Source organism: Acomys russatus, chromosome 16, assembly GCF_903995435.1.
Source record: "Acomys russatus chromosome 16, mAcoRus1.1, whole genome shotgun sequence".
Lineage (NCBI taxonomy): Eukaryota > Metazoa > Chordata > Mammalia > Rodentia > Muridae > Acomys > Acomys russatus.
Genome location: NC_067152.1, coordinates 26,541,531 through 26,556,194, shown reverse-complemented (window position 1 = coordinate 26,556,194; position 14,664 = coordinate 26,541,531). Strand labels below are relative to the sequence as shown.

General features: G+C 48.5%; 2 protein-coding genes across 2 annotated transcripts in view; one reads left to right on the top strand and one right to left on the bottom strand.

The window, feature by feature from the left end:
• LOC127200383 (keratin, type I cytoskeletal 17) overlaps positions 1 to 14,664 on the top strand; it is a 142,425-nt gene that overhangs the window by 62,718 nt on the left and 65,043 nt on the right. The window lies entirely within an intron of this gene.
• Positions 7,008 to 13,090, bottom strand: LOC127200169 (keratin, type I cytoskeletal 9-like). The gene is made up of 9 exons (XM_051158284.1): positions 12,485 to 13,090; positions 11,359 to 11,441; positions 11,052 to 11,208; positions 10,623 to 10,784; positions 9,848 to 9,973; positions 9,509 to 9,732; positions 8,898 to 9,187; positions 8,334 to 8,639; positions 7,008 to 7,027 (listed from the first exon to the last, which is right to left on the bottom strand). Exons 1-9 carry the CDS (start codon positions 13,088 to 13,090, stop codon positions 7,008 to 7,010), a joined length of 1,974 nt encoding a protein of 657 aa, XP_051014241.1.

The following is a 14,664-nucleotide window of genomic DNA, read 5'->3' as shown; positions in this document are numbered from 1 at the left end:
AAAAACTCACCGCGGCCATGCAGTTAGTGCAGGAACAGCTGTCCACAGGCCATATTGAACCCTCTACGTCTCCTTGGAACACCCCCATTTTTGTCATCCCAAAAAAGGGGGGTAAATGGCATCTACTACAAGACCTTAGAGAAATAAATAAAACTATGGTTCCCATGGGAGCCCTTCAGCCAGGACTCCCCTCCCCTGTCGCCATTCCCAAGGGATTTTCAAAAATTGTTATTGATCTTAAGGACTGCTTCTTTTGCATCCCTTTACATCCGGAGGATTGCAAGCGCTTTGCCTTTAGCCTACCCATTGTTAATTGTGTAGGACCCTCCCCTCGCTTCCAGTGGAAGGTACTCCCCCAAGGTATGGCCAATAGCCCTACTCTTTGCCAAAAGTATGTGGCCCAAGCCATAGATTCCTTTCGCCTTGAACATCCTGATCTCTACCTTATCCACTACATGGATGATATCCTTTTGGCGGGAGCAGATGGTGAGGAGCTCCTGCAAGTTGCGTCCTCCCTAGTAGCCAGACTCCAAGAGTTTGGGCTCCATATTGCACCAGAAAAGGTTCAACTTCAGCCCCCTCATTTGTTTTTGGGATACGAGTTACATTCTCATAAGATCCTCACTCAAAAGATGGAACTTAGAAGAGATTCTTTACACACCCTAAACGATTTCCAGAAGCTCCTGGGGGACATTAACTGGTTGCACCCCTATTTAAAACTCACCACTGGAGACCGTAAGCCCCTTTATTCTATTCTTCAGGGCGATCCTGACCCCTCTTCCCCTCGACAACTGACCCCTGAGGCTATAAAAATCCTTACAGGTTGTTGAGGCTGCTATTTCAAATCAGACCATTTCATATTACTCCCCCTCTTCCCCTCTCTGGCTGTTGATCCTCCCTACCACTTTTTCGCCCACAGGTTTGCTATGGCAAAATAAACTGTTATACTGGTTACATTTACCCGCTACCCCTTCCAAAGTCCTTTCCTCATATCCTCTCCTAGTGGCCCAAATACTCAGGTTGGGAAGAGAGAGCTCCCTTAAAATATTTGGAAAAGACCCGGACATAGTCAGCCAACCCTATAGCCCCGCCCAAATTCAATGGCTACTACAAACATCCAATGACTGGGCCATCAATTGCTTTTCCTTCCAGGGAAAAATTGATAACCATCTCCCCTCTGACAAACTTATCCAATTTCTCAGTAAACAAGCCTTAATTTTTCCTAAACATACTAAGAGTACCCCTATCCCACAAGCCCCCCTGGTTTTTACTGATGGCTCCTCCTCCGGTGTGGCTGCCTATGTTATTGATGGACAAACTACCAGGTTTCAGACTAATCTATCTTCTGCTCAACTGGTGGAACTGACTGCGGTCTTCCAAGTGTTTTAAACCCTACAGGACTGCCCCTTTAATCTCTATACTGATAGCGCTTATGTCGCTTGCTCCATTCCTCTGTTAGAAACTGTGCCCTTTATTCGGCCAGATACTAATGCTTCCCCTCTCTTTGCTAAAATCCAACAAAGTGTCCAACAAAGAACATGCCCCTTCTTTGTTGGACATATTCGTGCCCATAATGGTCTGCCTGGACCTTTGGCCAAGGGCAATCATTTGGCCGATCTAGCCACCAGAGACACCTTCTTAATTCTGTTATCCCAAGAACGGCACCCCCTTCAGATGGCCCAACAGGCTCATCAACTACACCACCTAAATGCTCAAACCCTGAGACAAATGTTCTCCATTACCAGAGAACAGGCCCGACAGATTGTACGTCAATGTCAACACTGCATTACCTTACTCCCTGAACCACACATCTGGGAATTAACCCTCGGGGACTCACCCCAGGAGAATTGTGGCAAATGGACGTTACCCATTTTGCCCCTTTTGGGAAGCTAAAATACATCCATGTGTCTATAGACACCTTTAGTGGATTCCTTTATGCCACCCTTCAGTCCGGGGAGGCTACAAGGAATGTAATCAGCATGTTCTCTCCTGCCTCACAATTATGCCCCAGCCCTCCACCATTAAGACAGACAATGGGCCTGGCTATAGTAGCTCCTCCTTTAAAAGCTTTTGCGCCCAATTACAAATTAAACATGTTACTGGAATTCCCTACAATCCTCAAGGACAAGGCATTGTAGAAAGAGTTCATCAAACCTTAAAAATATGATTTTAAAACTCAAAAATTCTGGGGGGATATTATACCCCATCAATAATAATCATAAAAATTTATTAAATCATGCCTTATTTGTCCTTAATTTTTTAACCCTTGATAGTCAGGGAAAATCAGCTGCCGATAGATTTTGGCATCCTTCAACCACCAATACTTATGCTCAAGTACTATGGAAAGATCCATTGACTCATCAATGGCATGGACCAGACCCTGTGCTCATTTGGGGCAAAGGACATGCCTGTGTCTGTGACCAGTCTCAACAAAATGCTCGATGGCTTCCTGAAAGGCTAATAAAACTGGCTAACCCAACGACCTCCCCAGGGAAAGTCCCTGAGGAAGATCAATAAATGTGTTTTCTCATAGAATGTCCCTGCTCATCTTCTTCCTCGTTCTCCTGAGCCCAGTGGTAAGTACTCCCCTCTCCCTCCCCCGCTATAATCCCTACGTGATATTCAATTACACATGGGTCATTGAAAACCAGGCTGGCGACATCGTTAATTCCAGTAGCCACCTCGGGGCTCAGCCCCATTGGCCGGTCCTCCAAGTAGACCTATGCTCACTGGCACTCGGGGCTAACCCCGACTGGGGTACTGAGGACATTTTTTGGCCCCCGCGTGAGTCTAAGGCTCCCGAACAGCCCAAAAGAGGAAAAGACTATGTCGGATGCCGCAATGATTTAGAACGAATACTGCTTCATAAGGCTTTAAGAAGACAAGGGTACTGGGGACAAAATGGAGGCCTATATGTTTGCCCTGGCACCTCTCATCATCCTCAGATCATTGATTACAAGTGCGGAGGCTCTAATGATTTCTTTTGTGCCTCCTGGGGATGTGAGATATCGGGAACCACTTATTGGAAGCCATCTTCCTCCTGGGATTATATCTCTGTCACTAGTTCTTGGATACACCCTGAAGCTAATAATCACTATACGCCTGATGACTTAAAAAAGCTTTGCAATAGCGCTCATTCCCCCACCCTCGGTTGGTGCAATCTCCTATCCATCTCCTTCACCGCCCCAGGTAAACGTCAAACTTGAGATATTGCTCAGCCGATGAGATTGTTTGCCTAGAATGCGTGAGACCTTGGGTTTGATCCTGTCAACACGAGCTATCCTGCTGACTCACATCTACAGCCTCAAGTCCTAGGGAGGTGGTAGCAGGAGGGCGGGAAGGTCAAGGTCATGCTTGTCTACCTAGGGAGACTGAGGTCAGCCCCGGCTACAGGGTACCCTGTGTCTGAATAAATTAAATTAACTTAAAAAGAGGAATTGTTGAGTGAGTAATATGAGAGTCAAATGTGTCTCGGTGTCTCTGAAGGCAGTAAAAAAAATAATAATAATGCAACTGTGATTAGGACACGGGACTCTACACGCCCCTAACGGCTGAATGTAGGCATAGGCTAGTTCCTCCTAAGTACAACTGCGGATCCTACGGTAGAAGCAGTGTGCTTAGGGATCTGAGCTACTCATGTTATGAGGCAGAGGAGCTCTCACTTTCCACAATTAGTCCAGAGATTGTTTTATTTCTTGGGCTAATAAGATGGTTCATTGGATAAAGACATCTGCAGCCAAGCCCAAACACCTAAGTTTGATTCCTGGGACTCACATGGTGGGACGGGAGAAGCAAGCCCCACAAGTCATCCTCTGACTCTGACATGTGCATCACACACACGCACACACCCACGTGCTGGGTTTATTAGTTATAATTTTTGTTTATTTCTTGGAGTTACAAAGCTGAAGTAATAAACTCAAATTCAGATTTCCTCAGTCACAACATCACGTTAACACGTGAACTGAAACATTCTCTTACATAAAATTTAAACCAAGTCCGGTCTGGTTGGCACAAGCCGGGGATCCAGGCTACTTGGAAAGCTGAGGCAGGGGAACTGCAAATTCAAGGCCAGCCTGGGCAAACTAGCAAAATCTTGCCTCAAAATTTAGAAAGTAAAAAGAGAACACAATATTTGCTTAGACTTTTTTTTTTGAGATAGGGTTTCTCTGTGTTAGCCCTGGCTGTCCAGCACTGTAGACCAGGCTAACCTGGAACTCACAGAAATCTACCTGCCTCTGTCTCCCCGAGTGCTGAGATTACAGGCGAGTACCACTGTGCCCAGCTTTACCTGACATTTTTGAGTCCCTGAATTCAATCCCAGTGCAGGAGGGTGAAAGTTAGACCATAGATCAGGAAGGATGAGGCCCACAGACTCAAAGCGCTGTCTGGAACACTTCCCATAGCTTAGGGAAATTAATTGACTCATAGTACCCCAAGCTCTAAATTATTCCTAAGATCCACCCTGAATTATCTGCAAAATTATAACTGAGCCAGATCCTACATGCCTGGGGTCGGGGGAGGCCATTTTCAAAGTTCAAGTCTGGGGAGGAAGGTTTGCACAACAGGGCAACTTCAGGGCGCCCTTAGATACTCCCAGCATAACATCAAGACTGGTGAGCTCTTACACTGTACAAGCCTCCCCCTATATTTTTTCTTATTTCACACCTGACCTCCTCAGGTGGATCCCTGTGAGTTTGGGGCCTGCCTCGTCTACAAAGATAGTTCCAGGATAGCCAGGGCTACGTGGAGAAACCATGTGTCAAAAAAAAAAAAAAGGAATGAAAAACAAACAAATATGTGACCTCTAAGCACATTGCTTGCCCAAAATGGTCTCCATTACTGCTCTCTATATACTTGTGTATTTTATCATGTGATTTTTCAGCTCTGTATCTCAAGAGGAGTCTGTTGCCCCTGCTTTCAAATCTAGACTAGATTGTGATTTGCTTTGGCCAACACCATGAAACCATAGTCACTGCGCTGCAAAGGACATAGCGTAGCCGCCAACTGCACTGAGACATTGGCTCAAGCTAGCTGGCTGGGAGGTGAGAATCTTGCATTCATCCTCACCACCCCAGCTGGCTTCCGGGTTACCCCAGAGACAGAGCCACCTGGCTGCCTGGCAGTTGACCACAGGTACACACATCAGAGAAAGCAAAGCTGCTCCGCCTATGTCTCCAACTGCAAAATGACAATTCAAAAGATGGTCACTTAAGAATTTAAGGTCCTGGGGGCTGGAGAGAAGGCTCAGTGGTTAAGAGCACTGTCTGCTCTTCCAGAGGACTGGCCTTCAATTCCCAGCACCCACAACTGTCTCTAACTGCTGTTCCAGGGGATCCAACACCCTTATACAGACATATGCAGTCAGAACATCAACGTACATAAAATAATTTTTTAAAGAATTAAAAGCACTTCAATGTGAGCATTTTAGGGTTTTGGGGGATATTGTTTGTTTAGTTTGTTTGATTTGTGGGGTTTGTTTGGTTTGGTTGGTTGGTTGGTTGGTTTGGGTTTTTTGAGACGTGTGTGTGTGTGTGTGTCTGTGTGTGTGTGTGTGTGTGTGTGTGTGTGTGTAGCCTTGGCTGTCCTGGAACTCACTCTGTATTGTGTTCCAGGCTAGCCTTTAACTCACAGAGATCCACTTGTGCCTACCTCTGCTTCCCAAGTGCTGGGATTAAAGGCATGAGCCACCCAACCCACATCCCCCAGTTAAGTTTTTTATTCTTCACACAAATTAACTGACAGAAAAGTTAACACCTCTTTTCAGAAATAAGGTCAGTGAGTTCTCCCTGAACCTCTGAGACGCTATTCGCACTAGGTTTGGGGGTGGTGGTGGTTGTTGTTGTTGTTGTTGTTTTTCCTGTAACTTAAGGTCAGTCACCCTGAGCCTGTAAATCCCAAATACTCAGCAGGCTGAAGCAGGAAGGTCACAAGTTCAAGGCCTCCCTGGGTTCCAGAGAGCTGAGCATGTAGCTCAGCAGTAGAGTGCTTGACGAGCATAAACAAAGCATGTTCAATCCAGAAGAGGGACAGGAAAAGAGGGGGCTGCAGGAGTGGTTCAGCAGTTAGTGGCATTTACGACCCTTGCAGCTGGCCTTGATTCAGTCCTGAGCACCCACATCGGGCAGCTGGCCCCCACCTCTAATTCCAGTTCCAGAGGATCTGACACCCACTGGCCTCCACAGGCACCTGCAGGCATGTGGTACACACAAACTCACATGCACGCGCATGTGCACACAAACACACACACATAAGCAAATAAAAATAATTATTGAATCTTTAACAAACTCGTGCGCACGCGCGTGCGCGCAAACACACACACACATACACACAGAAACATAAGCAAATAAAAATAATGATTGAATCTTTAGTAAATACAAAGAAAACACAAAAAGGGGGACAGGTCTAGGGGGCATATGGTACCCATATTGATGGCACAAAGGTGTGGCAGCTAGACAGACAGACAGACTGCATTTGCTACTTGTCTAGCTCTCTCTTTTTTATTTGGTCCATGGGCTCAGCTTACAGGTTGTCACCCATATTCAGCATGGCTCATCATCATCCCCTTAGTTAATTATCCCTGGAGATTGACTCACAGACACACCCGAACAAGCATCCCTGTCTCCCAGGAGATTCTCAGCCCAATCAAGTTCACAACCGAGATGAAACATCATGCTACTTCTTCTCAGGGGACAAAGCACGTCAGAATCCAAGTTAAATTTGCAATAGGAGGGCTTTATTGGGAAATCAGGAGAGGGAAGGGAATGGAGTCGCCCCCAGGACACACGGGAGAATCAAGCTCTCCCCAGCCCTGAAGCCTCCCCAGCAAGGAGCACAGCCAATAGATGTCCAGAGGCACAAAGCCAACTCCATCCAGTTCCAAACGGGTGGGTACCCTGGCTTGTTGCCAGCTAGTCTTGATGTCAGGGTGCAGGAAGCATGCTTTGTGTCGCTTCGGCCCCCCGGGGGCCATCTCAGCTGGGGCTGGGTGGGAAAAGTTGACGAAGGCTCTAGTATCGCATCTGGTGGCCTGTGTGGGTGAAAGGGGGAGTGGAAAGGAGAGAGCAGGAGGAAGAGAGACTTTAGGTGGAGATTTGACGAAAGGTGAAGAAACAAGTATGTAAGAAACCTGGATCCCAAAGAGCTGGAGAGCCCTGAGGTGGAAGGGCTGAAATCACACAGCCTGTGGCCCCATCCAATTCCCAACCTCTCCCACAACAACCCCGGGGATGGAGAGCCCACGGACCAGACCCTTCACCATCCCACAGCCTTGCCAGTGAATGCTTTGGCTACTCAGAAAGAGAACCCCAACGTCACTGCTAGATTCGCATCTGTCCCTCAGAGCAAAAACGCATTTGATACTTTGTAACCAGACAGTTCCCTGGCACTAGAAGGATTCTCTGAGCTGTACATTGCAGTGTTGTTAGGCAGCCATGTACTATAACTCCATAGTGAATTTTTTAAGGTGAAATCCTAGCTTAAAGAGCAATGGCTTTATTTATTATTTATTTATTTATTTACATGGGTATTTTTGAGTCTGTGTATGTATGTATGTATGCATGTGTGGGTGGATGGATGGATGGATGGATGGATGGATGGATGGATGGATGTGTAGTGTATGTCTGCCTGGTGCTCTCAGACATCAGATAAAGGGCATTGGATCCCCACGAACTGGAGCTATGGGTGATTGCAAATCACCATGGGTACTGGTAATTGAACAGAGGTCCTCTACAAAAGCAACAAGTGCCCTTAGCTACTGAGCATCTCTCCAACCCAGATATTTAATGTTTACTGCCCTATTTCATGACCTAGAGACTACCCTAGGGGCATTAGTCCTTCTTAGAGGCAGATGCTGGCACCAGTAATATACTCCCTTCTACGGTTGTACCCGGCACTGGCTGCACTAACTGACCACTAAGACCTCTGAATCTCTGTTCCCCTGTGTTGTCACTGCTCCGGGCCTCCCAACCTAATGATGATTGAAGGCACTGGCCATGGAGCCTCACAGTGCTGAGGCTATCCTTTGGAAATCACATGGCTATGAGAGGATAATTTATTCCTTCCGAACCTCGTGTTAAAGCCTAGCTATAGGCAGCAATAGAAATGAACATGACAATGCACAGTTTTCAAGCCATCTCCTCTAACTACTGAGACTCAGACCACGTGCAGATTCAATTCCATTCAGTGGTCAGTTCAGATCCAAGTGTGGATCTATGCTGCTTCATTAGAGACTTTTCTTAACCCATTTCTGTGCAGTCTCCCAAAGAAGTCCAAAGATACACGAAAAAGAACAGCAGCCTAGTGTTCAGGAGACCGTGAATTCAGTAATTCTTTACCTTGTGACTCATCATCGCACTCGACAGATTTTGAGGAGGACTGGGACTGAGATGGCCTTCGGTTTCCTCCACCATAGCTGCCTCCACTTCCTCCTCCTGAACCACTTCCTCCACCATAGCTGCCCCCACTTCCTCCTCCTGAGCTACTTCCTCCACCATAGCTACCTCCACTTCCTCCTCCTGAACCACTTCCTCCACCATAGCTGCCCGCACTTCCTCCTCCTGAGCTACTTCCTCCACCATAGCTGCCCCCACTTCCTCCTCCTGAGCTACTCCCTCCACCATAGCTGCCCCCACTTCCTCCTCCTGAGATACTCCCTCCACCATAGCTGCCTCCACTACTTCCCTTAGAGCCACCTCCTCTACTTTGGCCACCTCCACTTCCTCCCCTGGATCCACTACCTCCACCATAGCTTCCTCCACTTCCTCCCCCAGAACTGCTTCCTCCTCCACCATAGCTTCCTCCGCTTCCTCCCCCAGAACTGCTTGCTCCTCCACCATAGCTTCCTCCACTTCCTCCCCCAGAACTGCTTCCTCCTCCGTAGCTACCTCCACTTTTTCCACCATGGCTGCCTCCACTTCCTCCTCCATGGCTGCCCCCACTTCCTCCTCCATGGCTGCCTCCACTTCCTCCTCCATGGCTGCCCCCACTTCCTCCTCGATGGCTGCCACTACTTCCTCCACCATAGCTACCTCCACTTCCTCCACCATAGCTACCTCCACTTCCCCTACCATAGCCTCCTCCACTTCCTCTGCCATAGCTGCCCTCACTTCCTCCACCATAGCTGCCTCCACTTCCTCCTTGTCTTCCTTTGCCACTTCCAAAGCCAATTTGTCCAGCTCCAGACGATTCACTGAGGACAAAGGAAAACACTGATACACACACAAGAATGAACATGGACACAGTTAAGACGAAAGTATGAATTGAGACATCGCAGCTCTCTCTGGAGCAGGTGTCCCTTTTGTCCCATTGGTACCATTCTCCTTTCCAAGGTCAAACGCCCCAAGTATTCCCACCAAATGCATGTATGGATGAAGTCCTCAACCCATCAGATCCTTGAAAACAAGACCTTTTCTAGTTACTTATATTCAGAAGGCTTGAAATGGTGTCAGAAGCCTAAGGGGACTCCTACAAGATTCTACCATGTAGAACCTACAGGCTCTTAAATACCTACAAGTCTTGCTGGCCGTCTTCAAGGAGGGTGCGGTAGGTATGAATCTCTTTCTCTAGCCATGTCTTGACGCTGAGTAGAATGCTGTATTCCTGGCTCTGGCACTCGATTTCTGCCCGGACCTCAGCAAGCTGGGCCTCCACTTCACAGATCTGCCCCTGGATCTGCTGCAGCTGGCCACAGTAGCGGTTCTTTGTGTCTTCCAAAGCCTTCTCCAGGGCTGATTTCTAGGGAGGAAGAGGAGACTTCAGGAGGGGAGTTCCACTCCTTGTCCCTCCTGAAGATGCTATAAAGCCCTCCTGAGCCCAGTGATGGCAGCGAATCTGGAGCAGGACTACCAACCGTGCTAAGCTGAGTCTGCAGCTCGATGTTCAGCTCCTGGATGTTGTGCTGCAGCTGGGATACTTCCTTCATATTTCTCTCCATCTCTTCACCGTTATTTTTCACTTCTTGTTCAATCTGGGTCATCTGCAAACCAAAGGCTCAGTTACGAACAGGTGCAGCAAGGGCATCTGTAAGAAGGTCTGTGCCTCACGCACAGGCAGTGACCATGTCACAGATAAGATACTGAATTCTGCTTCCCACCAGTCAGGTTGTCCAATCTGTTTCGGCAACGTTTCAATGCCCTTTATGCTATGTCCCCAAAGCCCTGTTCTAGTCTTATTTCCTTGCATACATGCAGAATGGCAACCCTTTCTCTATCAGGCTCCCTTCCAAGCTTTGAAGACAGGAGAGGAAGGGAGCAGGCATGAAACCCAGTGTACTGCAGGAGATGCTGTATGTCTCTCCTAGAGTCTTACATCACATGGGATTACAGTGAGTTAAGCATGCTCTGGACAACAGACACTAATAAACTAAGAGCTTCTCAAGGATCACAATTGTATTGGGCTCTTCTCTGGGACATTAGGGCTTTGCCTATAACTAGCACCACAGCTGTGTTTCTTTCTGTGTGACAAATGAAGAAGGGTGCATGGCATCTATCGGAGGATCGGAGGATAAATAGAGCTAGGCCAAGAGATGAAGAGGAAGAAGGATGAAGGGATGACACAGGGGAAAGGAAGTAGAAGGATGCTGAAAGGAGGGTGAGAAGACTGAGCAAGTCGCCCACTCTGCTCACCTTGGACTCATAGTATTGCTCAACGTCCTGGCGGGTCTTGGAAATGGCCTTTTCATACTCCTCACGCATGTCATTGAGGGCCTGGGTGAGGTCTGTGCTAGGAGCAACATTTATCTCCACGTTAACGTCTCCATCGTTCTGGCCCGTGAGCTGGCTCATCTCCTGCCAAGGAGGAAGAGGACATGAAGTTACAAGAGGGACCCTTCCTGGCAGCTTCTAATGCTCTCTCACAAGTCCTCTCAAAGCGCAAGAGAGGAACACCATTGAAAGAAATCAAAGTGCAGCTGTCACTGCAGGCCACACTGTGAGGAGCTAAGAGTGTCTTCTTAAAAAATGAAGAAGAGGTCTCTCTCCGTTTATGCACTACCATTCCCAATCCTATCTCTGCCCTTCTGTTCCTCCCACTAAGCCACGGCAGCAGTTACCCACCTCCTGGTGGTTCTCATTAAGAGCCTTCAGTTCGTCCTGCAGATCAGAATACGTCATCTCTATATTGCTTGTGCCCAAAGTCAGATCATCCGCCACCTTCCGCAGGCCATTAATATCAGCTTCCATCCCTTGGCGCAGGGTCTGCTCCATCTCATACCTGCAGGCCAGTCATGGGTAGAGAAGGATCAAGAGGGCACCCGATCCTACTGGGACCTCCAGATCTCTGAACATCGCAGGTGTGGGGAGGGTGGGGGTCTCTCAGGGCACATAGCAATGGTGTAGGGAGAAAGAAGGGAACACGACTCACTTAACCCTGAAGTCGTCTAAATTCATGTGAATATTGTCTAGGTCCAGGAGCATTTTGTTGTTGGTCACCGTGAGATCCTCAATCTGAAAGAGTAGATGGCAGAAATCAGCCATGGTCTCTTGATAGGATCAACTTCAGGGAAGTGGGAAGACCAGACATAGCCAGCAGAAGGGATAAGCCCGTCCAAGGTGTTCAAGAAGCAAGAGCAGTTTTCCATCAGCTTGTATGTTGCACGGCACCCACCAAGCCTTCATTCATTCAGCAAATATTTGAAAGTCTACTTCAAAGACAGGGTAGGGTGTAGGACAAATCCCAAGAGCCCACCATTGGCTGCAAGGTCTGAATGATCTCAAAGGAGTCATGGAAAGGAAAGATGGCTTTGGCTAGCCTGGGAAACCAGGAATGACATTGGGAAGGAGATGACAATTGAACTAGGTCCTGAAGGATGGCTGTGATTGCATGTGAGTAAATGGATGGAAGAAATCTGCAGTTGGAGAAACACTGCATTCAGAAATGCAAAGTAAAATCAGGAGCAATGAGTGAGAACAGTAAGGAAAGCAACTGTGGACTCCAATAGGGTGGGATATCGCTGTGGCTGCTCAGTGCAACGCAGAAGGTAGTCACCCACTAGGCAGATGGATGGGTGCATGAACGGATAGATGGATGGATGGATGATGGAATCACCCTCACAACCAGAGATCCTCTCTATGACTTGATCAACCAGACCTCACATCTGAGTCCTAAGTACCCTCTGAGCCCAAGAGAAATGGGGAAAGAAGGATAAGACTGACTTGAAACCAGGTCAAAAGAAAGCTCCAGTTGGACCCTATTGTTGCTAGCGTTAGCTCAGACTTCCTCCCTGCTCTGCCCAAACTCAAAATTAAATATCAAAGTTCAAATCCAAACCCAAGCCCCTAAGACCTCAGAAACCAAGTATAAGTGTGTTTCTAATGAAAGTGTGGTTTGTTTGTTTTTTTAATTCTCTGGTATGGCTTTGCTTGGACTCTAGTGCTTTACCTTTTTGTAAAACAGGTTGAGAAAGAGAGTGAAGAGGGAGGAGAGAGAGAGAGAGAGAGAGAGAGAGAGAGAGAGAGAGAGAGAGAGAGAGAGAGACTCTCGTGCATACCCTGCCCTTCAAGTCTTCAATAGTATCGTAGTAAGGGGAGTAGTCCTTCTGGAAGATTCTGGGCCCCTTCTTTGAATACCATTCCTGGATCTGCCTCTCCAGGGAGGTGTTGTCTCCCTCCAGTTGCTGTACTTTATCCATATAGGAGGCCAGACGGGAGTTGAGATTCTGCATGACAGTCTTCTCATTGGTAGTCAGAATGCCACCTTCACCACCTCCAGAGCCTCCACCAAAGCCACTTCCAGAGCCACCACCAAAACCACTTCCAGAGCCACCACCAAAGCCACTTCCAGAGCCACCACCAAAACCACTTCCAGAGCCACCACCAAAGCCACTTCCAGAACCTCCACGGAATCTACCGCCAGAACTCCGTGAACTAAAACCCCCTCCATATCCTCCACTGTAGCTAGAGCCAAAACTGCCACCACCTCCACTGCCACAGGCCGAAAAGCCACCCCCACCAAATCCACTGGGAGAGCGAAAGCGGCCCCCTCCTCCACCAGCCTGGGAGGAGCGACTGAAGGAGGACCTCATGCTACCCCCACTTCCCCCTCCTCCTCCGCAGCTGCTGCTCCAGAAAGATGAGGAGATCTGTTTGCAACTCATGATGCTGCCTGCCAGGAGTCTGTAGGCAGGACACAGTCTCAGGGTTGCTGGGTACTGAGCCGTCCCTCGAACTGCCTACTTATAGCCCCCTGCTGAAAGTGGCACGCCTGGGTGTGCCCTCATTCTATGCCAGCTCCCCCCCACTCCTAATAGACTCAGAGAAGGTCTAGGATATGGGAGCAGCAGGGAAGCCCCAGGCTCTGCGTCCCTCAGTGACTGCCCGTCAGCAGCCCAGCCTCTCTCCATTGTGTGGGGTAATTTGAAGATATTAGGCTGTCAAGGGCACCATAAATCAGCCCTGCTGCTCAGGGAGGTGACCTATATCCTACAGTCTGGTGTCTGCTTGACCTTGGCAGGGCCTGAGATGACCCAGCCCTCTCAGTATATCTAAGATCAAAACTCCCTCATGGTTGATTATCACTCTCTGAACTCACCCTGGTGGTCACCGTGGGCTGAGCTGAGAACCCAGAATGGAAGTTACTGTGCAGGCTAGGAAAAGTGCAGCCACTGCCCACAGGGAACTGCCAGGAGAAGGTGAAATCCAGCACCTGCCCTGGTGAATTCCCCATCTGTCAGCATCCTTTAGAGTGGTGGGAGAGACAGGGCTACTGCTCTCAGGGCATGCCAGTTTGCTGAGACAGTGCTATGGTCAAAAGATGAAGATAGGTACACCGCTGTGCGTCCTCCGGGGTTCCAGAGCAGCATGTTACATTCACACGGGAAAACTATGAGAGGAAACCCAACCCACTACGTACAGCCCTGCTGCTGTGGGATGACTACAGCAGGCACATAATGGGCCTGTCAACCTTGTCTGAGTGTGTGTATGTGTGTGTGTGTTTGTGTGTGTGTTATACATGTGTGTACTTTCTTTGTCACTCTTCTCCTTATTTTTGGAGGTAGGATCTCTCACTAATCCTGGAGCCCACTGATTCATCAAGCCCACCTGGCCAACAAGCCACAGGGAATCAGACTCAGGCCCTTGTGCTTGCATGGCAAGCCCCTTACCCACTGGGCCATCTGCCCAATCTCTGTCCTGATTCTTTTTCAGAGTCCTGCAGTGAGTATAGAGTTCCCCTTGGCTGAGCACCTGTCTTACACTCAGCCCTGGGGGTGTCAGGGTACCATGGTGTGACTTACACTTGCTACTGGTAAATTCCAACACTTATTCTGGTCACCAGTGCCAAAAGAGAGTGGTAATGAGGCCTGCTCCCAGATCACCTGGGTCCAATCTAGACTCTGTGCTTCCCTGGCCATGTGATGACTTGCTTTCCCACACTTTGCCTGTGTTCTCTCCTCCAAAACACAGTTTGCTCATGCTAGGAGAGGAGGCATGGGAAAGGCTCAAGAGAGATAGCCTGCTGCTGGTCATTCAACTTCTTAAGTGCCCCATACCTCTGCCCTCCCTTGGCCCTGAGATGTCAGTGTCTAATAGCTCTCCTTGGCCCTCCCAGGCCTCTTGACCTTGTTTTTAAATTTGTAAGCCATGAGTTAAGTAATGCACATGCCTGTTCGTGATGGGGGTGCCCCTGCCTCAGTGCACAAGTAAAGACAGGAGGTGACCTTACAGGGAAGGT